Below are 14498 nucleotides of genomic sequence, written 5' to 3' on the forward strand. Positions count from 1 at the left end.
CTCTCTTTCTGTTTTTTCTTTCTTTCTTTCTTTCTTTCTTTCTTTCTCTACAGGACCCCCTGTAAGTACCATGGCAACACGCTGAATGGTTTGCATGACTGCACATCATTACAGGTAGAACCACATTGGTCTGTATGAGCTGTTTCTGGCAAGAACTACTGTTTGCCTTTTGAAGAGAGGAAGAACCATTATTTAAGTCATTTTTTCAAGTTCCATTCTTCTACAATTCCTTCTTTTGTATGGTGTCATTATTCAGTTTTCTAATAACAGTATTGTCAGAACACATCTTTTTTCAGTACCTATGATCAGTAGACTAGGCCTTTTTTTAATACACAGATCCAATGGCATATCTGGCAAGGCCTGCCTAATGGCAAGGCTTGTTGGGTTAAAGTAAGATACCAATGTAATCTGACTATATGATTAAATTCATATTTTTATCCATGCTTTTCCCTAATGGTAGAACTGTATTCTCATCTAAAAATGTTCTGAGTTCCCTACACCATAAGTTACAGAGCACTGAGAGGTTGCCAGTTCCTCTGCTGAAAACGAGAGTCTCACTTCATTAAGCACAGAGTGATCACAAGAGCCTTCTACCTCACACAGATGGAAAATGTCTGGCTACCAGGCTAACAAAGACAAGCCCATATTTAACCATTAGGGACTCTGACAAGTCGAAAGGCGGTGGCGCATTACCCGGGTCAAAGCAGGCCGCGAAAGTTCGGCCAAAGTAATTTATAGAGTTGGTGCGCGATTGAGTGGGTATAATAGCGCATGTCTGCAGAACTGTAAAAAGAATGGTAAGCTAATTCGTTCTGCATTTACAGACACCCGCTATAACCTTTGAGCTGGAGGTTAAGTGAAGCCAGGTGGAGAAGGTGGCTTTCTAGTGGTGTTCCAGCCTTATCCAGCCATCAATCACCCTGCTAAGTGCAGTGCATCAACCCAGTCTAATACAGTAGTTTACAACACCTCTAGCAAAAAGGAACGGTTTTATCTAAGAGTGCCTTAAAGAAAGAAGAGCAATTTACTAACTCTTGGAGGTGGCGTGAAATGTGGCTAAATGTGCCGTTTAGTCTCCTCTTCTCTGTGATCTTCCTGCATTTGATATTTGAAGAGCAGAAAAGAACCTGATCAAACTAAACCAGAAATGCAAATCTTATTTAGATTGTGATAGAGAGCACAGCGCAAGTCACACATCTTTAAGTTTATAATTCTGATTAAATGTATCAATCACCACTGATGCAATGCACTGTAAATGAGCTTGTTTGTTCAATAAAGGGTGCTCTGCATGTCCTGGTGATAGTAAACAAAGAAACACATATTCAGTGATGTGTTTCACTGCAGCAAGATTTAACATGCTCATCTGGAGGTGGGATGTAAATGAGTTAATGGAAACATGACAAAATTCTCTGAATGTATAGCAGGTGACACACTCAATAACACTCAAATATTTTTTCAAAATTTATTAAATTGAGGAATATGTAAGTTAAGGGCGGCACAGTGGCGCAGCAAGCAGTGGCGCAGTCACACAGCTCCAGGGACCTGGAGGTTGTACGTTCAAGTCCCGCTCCAGGTGACTGTCTGTGAGGAGTTTGGTATGTTCTCCCTGTGTCCGCGTGGGTTTCCTCCCACAGTCAAAAAACACACGTTGGTAGGTGGATTGGTGTCCATGGGTGTGAATGTGTGAGTGTGATGCTCCCTCCAGGGTGTGTTCCTGCCTTGCACCCAGTGATTCCGGGTAGGCTCTGGACCCACCGCTACCCTTGACAGGATTAATAAATATGTAATTTATAAAGAATAGAAACATAAAGGTTGGTTTGGACATTTAGTTCAATGAAATCTGTACAAACTTGTAGTGTCTCACATCACTTTATAAAGATCTTTCCCACTCACCTCTGAATTGAGGTGTTGGTTGAGGTTGTTGAGAATGAATTAGACAGAGTCACGCGCGTGTGAAGAGTGTAAGGATGTTTTATTTTAAAGTAGAGATGGAAAAGTTTACAGAGATGTTTCTTGGTCCAGAATTGTTTACTCTCTCCCACCGTCTTCCATATGGGAGCGTACGCATATTATAGAAAATGTTATCACCCTCATTTGCTCCATAAACAATCTTCCCCCCAACCATCAAGGTTATAAACCGATGATACACAGGCAGAGAAGAGACAAACAACTCTGAAATAGTTCACAGTAACCTATAGCAAATTATAAGAGAATCAGAATAAATTATAGAATTAATATGAAATTAAGGGGCGGCATGGTGGCGCAGTAGGTAGTGTCGCAATCACACAGCTCCAGGGGCCTGGAGGTTGTGGGTTCGATTCCTGCTCCGGGTGACTGTCTGTGAGGAGTTGGTGTGTTCTCCCTGTGTCCGCGTGGGTTTCCTCCGGGTGCTCCGGTTTCCTCCCACAGTCCCAAGACACACGTTGGTAGGTGGATTGGTGACTCAAAAGTGTCCGTAGGTGTGAGTGAATGTGTGTGTGTGTGTGTGTTGCCCTGTGAAGGACTGGCGCCCCCTCCAGGGTGTATTCCCGCCTTGCGCCCAATGATTCCAGGTAGGCTCTGGACCCACCGCGACCCTGAACAGGATAAGCGCTTACAGATAATGAATGAATGAATATGAAATTAATCACTTTCCAACAAAGTGGAAAGTTTGCATTGAAATACTCTTAGAGAAGAATCCCTGACTAAAAACCCTTTGTGGCATGTTTATTTATAAGAGTTTGTGGGCTCTTTGTATTAAGCATCATGGTATTATTTTTAGTATTCATCACATAAATGACTTCCCAATGATGTAGAGCACAACCAAGAAGCACTGCATTTTTTTTTATCTTTGCTGCCAGTAAAGTGAAGTGTTGCATTTCTCATTTACAGCCATAGTTCAAGGGAAGAATATCCCCTGCTTATTAGATGTTCTGGAAAAATAAGTATTTTATTCTTGTTGCATATATTTATTATCAGCTCTATACTGAATAACTGTAGGGATGTGTGTGGTTTTCAATGGGCTTTATCCATTCACACATCATTTCAAATTGCTCTCATTCAACAGGCAGTATTTAAAAAAAAAAAAATAAAGTGACGTGGAAAAACGATACTTTTTCTCTATTTTTGTTCCATTTCACTCCTGCAGCTAATACTTTGCAGAGATTGTCATTTAAATAATGACAGCCTATTATTTAGGAATTCTGAGAATGACTGCACTGAACAGTCTCTAAAACAGATCGGAAAAGCATTCACTATACTAAGACCACTGACTAAAAAAAATGGGAAGAGGAAAAATAAGATTTCCCTTAATTTGCCTTAAAATAGGGTGAATTATTTAAAGGGTAATGGGTCCATGTAACGGGTGTATCTGCCAACCCCTGGATGATGCACTCAATGAACTATAATGACTGACTTTCTTCAATTATCGGCCCTGAAAGATTTACTGTGCTTGGGGTTACATTTAAAATAACATGAAGAGATCAGTGGGAATCAAAGAAAAAAAGCCTTAATGGTTTCTCTGGAGAAAGAACAATCCACGATTGAGGTTTTTCTTCTTTATGACTTTCATTTATTAGTGTATCTCTGGAAATGTCATTGTGAAATTTTGTTTGGAAGCAAAGGGTTCGACATTTCTGCTGTAATTTTGTCACGTTAGGATTTTTTACAGAAATATCTAGTGTAGGTATAGTTCTGTTGGTCAGGACTTCAGGAGCTGCAATGAAGGCCTAATGTGTAACAGCCAACATAATAATACATAAATAACTTCATAATACATTATAAAATGTTCTAAAAATACATCATGTCTGTAGCATATTGTAACTAAAGAATAGTATGTTTTTATACTGTTCTTAAAAATAGCTGATATCTTAACAATAACATAATATTTGAATCTCATAGAGGTGCATGTTTTTATTTTTTATTTATTCGTTTATTTTTTTTAAACCAGGATCTGAAATGTTACCTGAACTGAAGACCTAGATCTTAATAGTCACAGATGGTAGCTGAAAGTGCTATCTTTGTACTTTATGGCAGATTGTAGCTAAAAGAAGTTCAGACAAGCTTAGTTTTGTCAGATCACTATCAGCTTCAGAGCTTTTGTCAATAATAGACATTTTTGGTGAAAATGGCATTAAAATCTGACTTTAACATGTTTCAAGAAACATATCCAATAAAAGACACCAAGCTTTACCCCAGAGCCTAAAAAATAGATTTAAATTATTAGGACCATATATATTTATGTATTATCGCTGTCCAATTAAAAACACGTATATCAATTATTGTGGATTTTTAATTTTCTAGAAGACATTGTGAACCACTTTAATTCAAATTATATTAGAATCATTATCAGACCTGCAAAATGCCACAGAGAATTTCAGTTCAGTTACACTTTTGAAAGAGTATGGTGACTCAATACAAAGAATCAGTTTTAAAAAGAATGATTTACATCATACATTAGTATTCAGAATACCAGCTCCCAAAGAAACTTTTCATGCAGCTGTGATGACCAAGAAACCTTACTACCACCACTGAGTGGTTCATGTCCTACACGTAGACCTGTAAAACATATTCAATTAGGTTCATATTCATGCAAATCAGAGTGAGGCCATTTCAGTTAGCAATATTTCACATTACTTCATAAACACAGTGTAAATTCCATTTAGCATATTTTCACATGCTCTATTGCTTTGAGTCTCAGAAAAGGCACATATTCTACTTTACGGAATGTTATACACACCACAAAGCCTGCAGAAGCTCAGCGAAGCATAAATGTTAGTCCAGACACTCATTCGCTCTCTTTTAGTCTCGTTTAACCACAACTAACGCAATCATTTCCAAAGCAGAACACCAAGGAATTAATATAATGAGCTCACAACATACTCTGTGAAATGCTGAATAAATCATAGATTTTCTTGCCACGCACACAGACTTTGGATATTGAAGGCTTTTAATTTGATAGGATTTCTTCAGTGCCACATGCTGTTCAATATATTGCTCATTTTCTGTGTTTTGATTTTTGCTCAAGGTCATTCATATTAGAACAACATAAACACGTTTAGGAAGGAATACATCTGTCAGGATTTGATTGAATTCAGCTACATTGTGTTTGGGTAATGATGTAGGATGTTGATCAGGATCACACATTATCTCTCACTATCTGCACCTGCTTCAGATATATTTTAATGCTAAGTGAATGTTTTGCAATATATGTAATAGTGGTATAAATAAAAAAAAACGAGGCCCCGTTATGATAGCCATGATAGGCCGACTTGTTTGTTTCCTGGCTTTTGGAACTATTCAGCCAGAAAGTGTCTACAATGAAAGTTCTTTATCTGTATCTTATGTAAAGGAAATGCAGTGCGTTGCTTTTTTTTTTTTTTTGCGGAAAACGGTGTGTCGTCGTAAATGAATAATGCAGCATACCTTTCTGGGATAAGATGAACACTGGTGACATCCAGAAGTCCAGCCCTCAGCTTCATCCATAATGCAGTGTACCTGTTAATAAAACATCCTGCAGTCGGACTTTGATCAGCTCCACACCTTATCCACTACACTGACTAGTGGGAAATTTAGGCCAATCCTAACACTAACCTGACACTAATTACCATGGCAACCTGACAAGCCTGGAGACAGCGCGCTGGTGGAAATGACAGCGGGTTTAAGCCTGTAATATTGGCCTTTCAATATGATCCTCAACCTGTGTGTTTTCTTCTCAGAACTGATCTTACATTACCATATGAAAATTACAGACCTTGTTTGAACTTCGTTAAAGGCGTAGAACACTGTAATATTGCAAGCCTAATTCCACATTTTACATTACATTGTGGAACAGTTGATTTCATATGCCCCATTTCATCTCTAGGACTATGTTCTTTTATCTTACCCAGTTCTGTAATGAAATCTTACAAATACTCACCTCTCCTTCTGGAGAAGAAAACGTAATGTACCTTTAGGGAACGCAACTGGACTTTAAACCACTGTTAAACCTTTGAAGGTTTATCATTTACACCGTTTGAAACCTTTAGTGACCAATAATGTACCTGTACGGTGTATTTTTTTTTTCTGAGAGTGTAGAAATTCAACTGCAGATACATTTAGAGAACGTGCAACTGCATTTTCTGAGCTATTGTGTGCAGCACAGATCAATTCTTAGATGGTTAATGTTTTATAATTTGTTCCTAGGACGTTGCCAGGTAGTTGTATATATGTTGCTAGTGTACTGAGAGATGGTTGCTGTGGTATTTCAGACAGTTGCTATGTTGTTGGTAGGGAGGTTGTTATGGTATCTTAGCTGGTTGCTATGGTATTTGTAAGTGGTGATTATGGTATAGGTGGTTGCTTGGATGTTCCCAGGTGTTGTGCTTTGCAGTACGTCATAACCAATTTAGTCATAAAAGCCTTACTATGTTGTGGCATGTGTGCAGGTTGCAGGCCATGCCAGTTGACAACAGTTTTGGAGCAAGATGGAAAAAAGAAACGATTAAAGTTGAGTGAATTTGGGGTCATATTTAGGTCAACAGTGGAAGGAGTCTCAACCAGAGAGACCAAATCTGTATTTAGAACTATGGGAAAGACATCAGTAAATATGGCCACAATGTGTAGTTAAAAGAGCACATTCACTGACTCTGATGCTCCCTAGTGGATAGTATTTTCACTGCATAATTGTAAGTACCATATTTAATATTTAATTATTGGTTCATTTGCATAGTTCACTTTGTAGGTTGGAGAAAGGAATACCTGATACAAAAAGCAGAGATGGAGAAAGTACAGAAAATCTGTACAGAAAGGATGGGTCACAATTCTGCTCAATTACAAGTGAAATAAGAAGTTGAAAAAGAGAAAATCATATTGAATTTTGTACAAGAATTAATTCTGAAAAACACTCAAGTAATTAATTTTTATTCTAACAATGTTAGTAGCATTTTCCACCACTTTTTATTACCAATTATTAAAGAAAATCTTTCCAATTTCCCATGACAATGACAGGCTAGCACAGGAAAATAGGCATGTGTAAGTGTAATTTTATTTTACAAGGAATTTTGGGATATTGTGGCAAATGCAAGCAACTAAAATGAACAAAGCCCAAATTTGAAAAAGAGTGAAAGTGACAGAATGACATCTGTCCCCATCCCATTTGACCAGGCTCATCAATAAGAGATTAGCCCAGTCCTGCCAAAATCAGTACAACATAGGGGGCTTTTGGGGAGTCTAGAGCCTGCTAGAATATTCATACAGTGCAGAAAAAATGGGTATAACGCCAATTTCAGTAATGTTGACAGACACTTCAAAAGCAGGAGCTAACCAAGAACCAAGTCACAAGGTTCAAATCAGGTTTAATGAGCAAAGGCTATTGGTCAATGGAAACCAGAGGAGACTATTGTAGTGTGATTTAAATATACTGCAGCAGCATATTTTAAGGAACAATTATACTAAATCTTAGAGTTAGACTAAAATCTAATACAGATAAATATAGGATGGACTGTATGTTTTAAGGTACTTCATTTCTTAATAGATGTATTTTCAATAGAGACGTAGATGCCAAATCTATCGATTTTGGTTTCATGTCTTTAGGTAGCAGTGAAAATTAACTGTAATGATAAAAATGATCCTTGAACATATTCATATGTTAAACCCTTGGAACACCATTGCAGCTAACTTTTCTTTCTTAACATATGGGCTGAAAAACCACAAATGTATAAATTACAAAAGCATTTCTTTGGAGATATTTATTACAATGATTCTTTGAAAATGCATGAGGTGATATGCAATGAGGATATGCACCTAGAAATGTACTTCTAAAGCAAAGGTGCTTTGCAAGTTCCTAGATAATTAGGGCCACATCCACTGTGCAGTTACAGAGTAATATATTTCCAATCAGAAAGGTCGGGTTATGCAGAACTGATGCCTGCTGCTCACTTGTGGGCACACAAATGTCACCAAATTACAGATGTAATCACAAGACAGGGAATAACCTTGTTGAATCTCTTTCAGGCTTGTAATTCAACCATTATCATTTCTTGTTGGTTTAGAATTCTATTTACATTCATTTTTTTTCGTTTGGAAATTCTTATCTTCAGTGAAATGCTAAAGTGGTTTCAGGTCAGACAACAGACTTAGTTGCTCAAGACTATGCACCCCCCGAGAAATGTCTTTTTTTTTTTTTTTTTTTTTTTTTTTTTTTAATTTACTGGATCATTTTGCTACTCTATTAGTTGTAGGCCTCAGTAGGCCTGTTCATTTCAGTTCTACAGACATACATATAGTCAAATTTGTTAAATCATTTAACCCCCATTGCAAATTAGGTTTATTAGCAAAATTTACACACTTTCAGCTGTTTGCAAACAAAGTAGAAATAATTTTATTGCTTGGCAACTAATATAACAAGTCATTTCTCCAAATTCAGTGCAAAATGCCCCTTTTAATGACTACTGCATTCTCAGAATTATTCAAACCCCTGAATAGAATCCCTCATAATAGCACGCACATTGGCAAATCAGGTGTTGTCTCACACACCTGAAGCAAGCTTATGTTTAAAATGCTAAGAATGTTGCTGTGACATTTAACTGCATGTTAGAAATATGGATAAAGCAATAGAGTTGTAAAAAAAGTTAAGAGAAGAAATCATCGCCTTGCACAAACAAGGAAAAGTATAGCTCACAAGTTCAAAATTACAGTACCTGTATGTGGCAGAAAAAGGAAGTTGTCCTGAGGAAGCAGTTGGCCAAAAAAATTTTGAAAAAAGATTGCTATGCCCTTATGGTCAGCAGTATGTCTGGAGAAGGCGATAGGGGGTGGGGTGGTGGGGTCGGCAAATCCTAGGAGAAAGCATTATGCCTTTTGTGAGGAAACTGAAGCTTGGGTGTCACTGGACAGTCACAATAATCCCAGTGTACCTCAAAATCTACCAACACTTAGTTTCAGAAGAAGGAAGGTTCTGAAACAGTGGCCATCACAGTCAGCTGACTTAAACCCCATAAAAAATGTTTGGTGGGATTTGAACTAGAGGCCAATGCCCAAGGGGAATGGACTGATTCCTCAGGGCCACTGCCAGAAATTGGTGTCTGACTATCAGACACATTTGCAGCAGGTCACAATAGTAGTACTAAAGTACTAAAGATGCTTTTCATGAAAGGGTTGAATAATTCTAAGACTGCAGTAGTCATTTAAAAATAGAAGTTTGTGTTGAATTTCAAGAAATCACTTGTTAGTTATGTTGAGCTATTTAGATTGCAACAAACCCATCAAAAAAGAACAAACAGCTGAATGTTTGTTTATTTCACTAGTAATCCAAAGTTGCACTGGGAGCTGAATAATTTTCATTGCAGCTATACATTTATAGCATTGGGTTTACACGTTATCCAGAGTGACACAAGAATTCTTAATAATGTAGAACAGTGAGGATATCTAGGCAGCGATTCAAACCCTTGGATGGAATTGTAATAAGAATTTTATGCTACTTTGATAAATTCCACTGTTGCATCAAGAAACGCAAACCAGAACGCTCATTATGCAATGAGAAAGCCATACATCAGTTCTGTGCAGAAACTCTACCAAGTACTCCTGGCCTAAGCGCTTCTTAATGCAAGAAACAGTGCACATATGTGCTACGGTCAGATAAGTCCACCTTTCTTGCTTTCTTTCTTATTTATTAATGTGTTTATTTATTTATTCATACAAATGGATGTTGAGTTCTCTATGTTTGTCAGTGAAAGGTGCAAAAGCCAGTATCTGTCATGGATTGGGAGTGCATCATAGCCCACTTGCATGTGAGTGAAGGATCTAATTATGTGGAATATAATGGGATTTCATACAGACATATGCTGCCATCGAGGCAATATTTTTTCCAGGGAAGACCATGGTTATTTCAGCAAGACAATCCCAGACCTCCTTCTGCATGAGCTATAGCTTAAGTGATGCAACAATGTGGTTAACGTGTATTTGTCCCTTGTTGGAGTGTTTTGCTGGCATCAAATTATTAGTTTGGTTATATTAACAAAGCCTTTGTGCTTAAATAGTGAAAACAATAGTGATACATTTTTTGTGTAATTGTGAGCCCACTAAATATTCACGAAAATTAACAAATCTAAAAAGTAAAATCTAATTTTCTAGAAATAGTTTGACAATGACTGCTAAGCTCATATCAGGTCTGAGAGACCATAGAAATCTTCATGTTCTACAGCTTCAAAGGCAAAATCAGTGTTTGCTGATTGTCTCGATTGCTGAGACCTACTACATTTTCTTGCCCAAATTTCAAAAGAAGAAATCTAATGAAATGAAGGTGTAATGTATGTGAAAAAGAAAACAAATTCACTGCTCATGATATGTGCCTCCCTTTTCATCTTTCAGTGATGGTATAGTGATTCTGACTATGAATATTATTCAATGAATGTTGATTGACTGAATAGTGACCATGAACTGCTTATTGGCTGTGTTTGATGGGAGAAGGATTCTTTCTCAGTGTGGTTTGCTGGCAGCAGACTCATGTAATTGTTAAGCAATATCTCATAGAATCTGCACAATCTGCTTCAATTACAGGTTCATAATTTACAATGGTACATTTCTGTATTTTTATGTAAATTTGTAGATGGTTTTAATATTTAAAAAATAAAACTATGCCAAGTAGCTATTGGTCACTGCCAGTTCAAGTGAAACAAAGGTCTTTGTGAGTTAAACCCAGCAATATCTGAACTCTGTGTGGTCTGTTTGGTGGAATTCTGATTTGTTGACCCAAGAGCTCTGAGCAAAATAGTGTATTGCTTGCAGCATTCTCTCTGGGATACTGAGAGTATCTACAAGTGCAAAAAATGTGAGTTCACAGTAGGACATGGTTTTTAAAACTTACACAGAGCAAGTTTTTCACATCACTCCAGAATAATAATATTCTTCCATTATATTTCTTCATTTGGGCTGCTATAAAAGCAGTCTGCTGAGTCTGTTTTACTGTTCACAATAACAAAATGCTGGGAATGAATGCTTTTACCCCCAGAGACAGAGTTAGGAGACATGCACACAGTTACTGGGGGGTAATAAAGTCCAGCAGAGGGATGCAGTTAAAGCTGCGGAAGTATGGAGGCATGCTGAGTGGTGGCACACTTCAGTCAGTGACCATGTCTGTGTGAGAGTGACCAGCTTCATTAGTGCTGCCAGGCCTCTTGGCCATACCACCATGATTAAAAGGTGACCCTGCTAATTAACTCGCCTGGCAACACATTGATCCCCCCAAGGTTCTTTTTAGCACGAGGCCTCTGGCCAAAACACTTCTTTCTGATGGACGACCATACATGGAAGCACACATGCACATATGCACTCGACATTAAAGCCATTCTGTGCAGGACTAATTGTGATACAATGTGGATATGGGAACCAGATGCCATTCTCCCAAGTCAGTTTTCCAGTGTGGTTTTTCCGATCCCAGCCTAACCTCCAACACTGCGATTCCTCCGACACACCAACCACTTGTGGTCATCTGTTCTTGCCTGCTGTCTTCTGATTACTCACATCTTGTCCTCCTTTAGATTCCCCACTCAAAAAAAAAACAAAGTATTCCCCAAGAGCCACTTCTCTAGGGTGCTCATTCAGAACTGATACTCACCCCTCCTCTTGCTTCCCAGGTTTTTGGGTTCCTGCATGTGGTTTTGTGTTCTTTTAGTGGACTCTTCTGCTAACGTATTAAAGCCTCCCCAGGAAATGCCTTCAAAATTACTGCCACTTCCTCCCTTGATATTGTCATGATCTATTGGTTTGTTTATCAGTTCACCCCAAGGCTGACATTGATTGCTTATGTGCTTGGTTAACTGAATCTGCTCATTACATAATATTACATACATTATCATTATGCACAGATTCATATTTTTTTTAAATATCAACACTTTGCCTTTATTTAAACGTAACAACATCGGAATATATCATAACTGTCTAACTATCATGATGACTTATAATGGGAATTATACAGTTTTCTGTTGACTTATAATGGGAATTATAAAACATTTGGCTACATTCAATTTAATTGGTATTTTTAAAACTTCTTTAACGCTATAATTTTGGTTATCTAAGCCATGTCATCAGACTGTCCTGCAAAATTCCAGTGATAACGTTTGCTTATGTAAAAGGATGGGTATGATGCCAATTATGTAATCAGTGGCAAATTAGTAGAAAAGATACTGCCGCTGACTTTACACAACTCATAGTAAGCAAATGTTTGCCCCCCCCCCCCCCTCTACCGGTTTGGTAGCAGCATGTGATGGGGTAACTTAGCTACCAGTTGAGAATTAGCCATAATTTTATGGGAAATTTTTGGTCAAAATTATTGGTCAAATTTTTGGTCAAAATCAGACATTTTGCATAAGGTTTTATGACTTACATGATCCTGTCTTTTTTGTGTTTAAAGGTGCTTTAAAAGTCTTTAAAAGCAACTTAAAAGTGACCCAAAATAGTTACACTTTCATATGCAGCTAAAGTGAATAATAATAAAATGAATGATGAATACAGCCAAACAAATCTGACCTGTCAAACGGAGTTACGTTTAGATATCCTGTTTGAATTAGTTGTGACTTAAGTACAATTCAAGAAAAGCCCCCACCCCCCTTCAGACTACAGCAAATCAATCATGCTCTAATCATATGCAGAACTGAACTGCATCTGAACAGGTCTAAAAGGATGGTATGCCATATTCATGAGCCCAGGTGAACTAAATGCAGTGGCACATATGTATAAGCACAATTTGGCAAACAGTTTAACTGTTGAACAGCAGCATTTGAGCCTGTCAAATTATATCAAAACTGCCTGCCATTCAGTTACACTTCTGCAGTACGATGAGGGCAGATGAAATGACTCTTTTTATGGCCATGTTTTACAACTCTTGCCACCCTGGATTTACTAGGGCTCCCGAGTTATGATTTCCTAGTAGAGTTGTACTTATTCACTATTTTCATGTAAGCGGGGACCAACTACCACCCAGTTAAGAGCAGTATGTGTATAGGCCTCCTTATGAAGCAGGTAAGAGCTTTTAATGACACATGCCAGATGCACTTCTCAGTCCAACTAGTCTTTTCTGGAGTTTTAGAGGCTTTAGAGGTTCAGTAAAGACAGGAGGGAGCACATACTGTGCTAGGGCTCCGCAAGACCCCTTCACTCTGCTCTAGCTTTCCTCTGCTCATTTTTTGTGGTGACTTTCCAACCACACCTCAAAATGCCGTACTTGTTATGATCTATCTGCCTCTCAACTCTTGAGTTGTAACAGTCTTTGTTAAATGGTTCTGTCTCAGTTGTTTGACTTTAAAAAAGAAAAATATGTGGTTTTGATGATTTAGATTAGAAGGTTTAGAGAGAGAGACAATAAACCAGAATCAGTAATTGTTGATCACTGTTTTATAGAAGACTAGAAACATCACTGAGAAAATTGCACTTTTAGTTTATTTGTAATTAAGGCTCACCTCACCTGGTGGAACGTTCATGTGTGATCCTGGAATATGTCCAGACATTCGGGGTTGGATTCCAGATCCACCCAGTCCTGATCCAGAAGGGGTTTTTAGAAGATGAATGAATACGTGAATAAACTAATTGCAGATTGTAAGCTGCATAAGAGATATATTACTGTGTAAAAGTCAGAGACCACCATTCCTTTATGTGATTTCCAGTCAGAATTGCCATTACATACAGACCCATAGCATCGTGTTGTCTTTTTATTGTGGGATGATGGCCAGATCACATGTGGATTTTTCTGTTCTGAATCGAGAGTGAAGATTTAGGTGATGATTCTTTAAGTATTCTTTAATGATGAAAGTATTAAGTACTCTTAAAACGATGAAAGCGTATTCTCTTTACTGAATAGGGACAGTTTTGATCTTGCATCGTTGTTAGGAGTCTCATTTCCCCCTGCGTCTTTTCCCTACAGATTAAGTATCATTAGTGGTCTGTAACCACTTGTCCAGTTCACGTTTGCGGTGGGTCTGGAACCTACCTGGAATGAATGGGCACAAGGGTGCCAGTCCATCACAGATCTAGAATAATCTCCTGTTTTTGTTTTGGTCGTCCTCCTTCTTTATGCAAGCAATCGTCTATTGAAATTTTTAACACTGAGCTTGTTCTTAATGTCTGTTTTGACTAAAAGTGTGGGTTAAATGTTGTTACTTGGACTCATTTAGTAATTTAGTAAGATAATTTGAAACTAGTACCAACTAAGGACATAAGATATTCCAAACTTGATTGCAAAATCTTACCTGGTGCAACTCTCTTGCCTTTTTTAAAATGGATTTGGAAAATGTCTTTTTTTCAAATGCATTTTAAGTATTTCAATCAAAGTAGCCTCAAAAAAGTAAATACCTAGTTGATAAACATGATGATGTGAATAGGACAGCTTGGAGTGAATTGTGGCTTTTTGAAGCAGTTACAGTTCTGAATGAGGTTGTCAATCACATTCATTAACACACATTCTGTGGCTTGCTCTCAGTATCTATCTGTTACAGTATTTTAACTGGCTATCAAACAGTATATAACGCAGACAGGTTTGCAGCGGCTTT

General features: G+C 37.8%; 1 protein-coding gene across 1 annotated transcript in view; it reads left to right on the forward strand.

Moving 5' to 3' along the window:
* LOC136707807 (collagen alpha-1(XXV) chain) overlaps positions 1 to 14498 on the forward strand; it is a 221528-nt gene that overhangs the window by 136434 nt on the left and 70596 nt on the right. Inside the window, exon 4 of the mRNA XM_066682067.1 lies at positions 54 to 61. Coding sequence (XP_066538164.1) covers positions 54 to 61 — 8 coding nt within the window. The remainder of the gene's footprint in view (positions 1 to 53; positions 62 to 14498) is intronic.

Source organism: Hoplias malabaricus, chromosome 9 (assembly GCF_029633855.1).
Source record: "Hoplias malabaricus isolate fHopMal1 chromosome 9, fHopMal1.hap1, whole genome shotgun sequence".
NCBI lineage: Eukaryota > Metazoa > Chordata > Actinopteri > Characiformes > Erythrinidae > Hoplias > Hoplias malabaricus.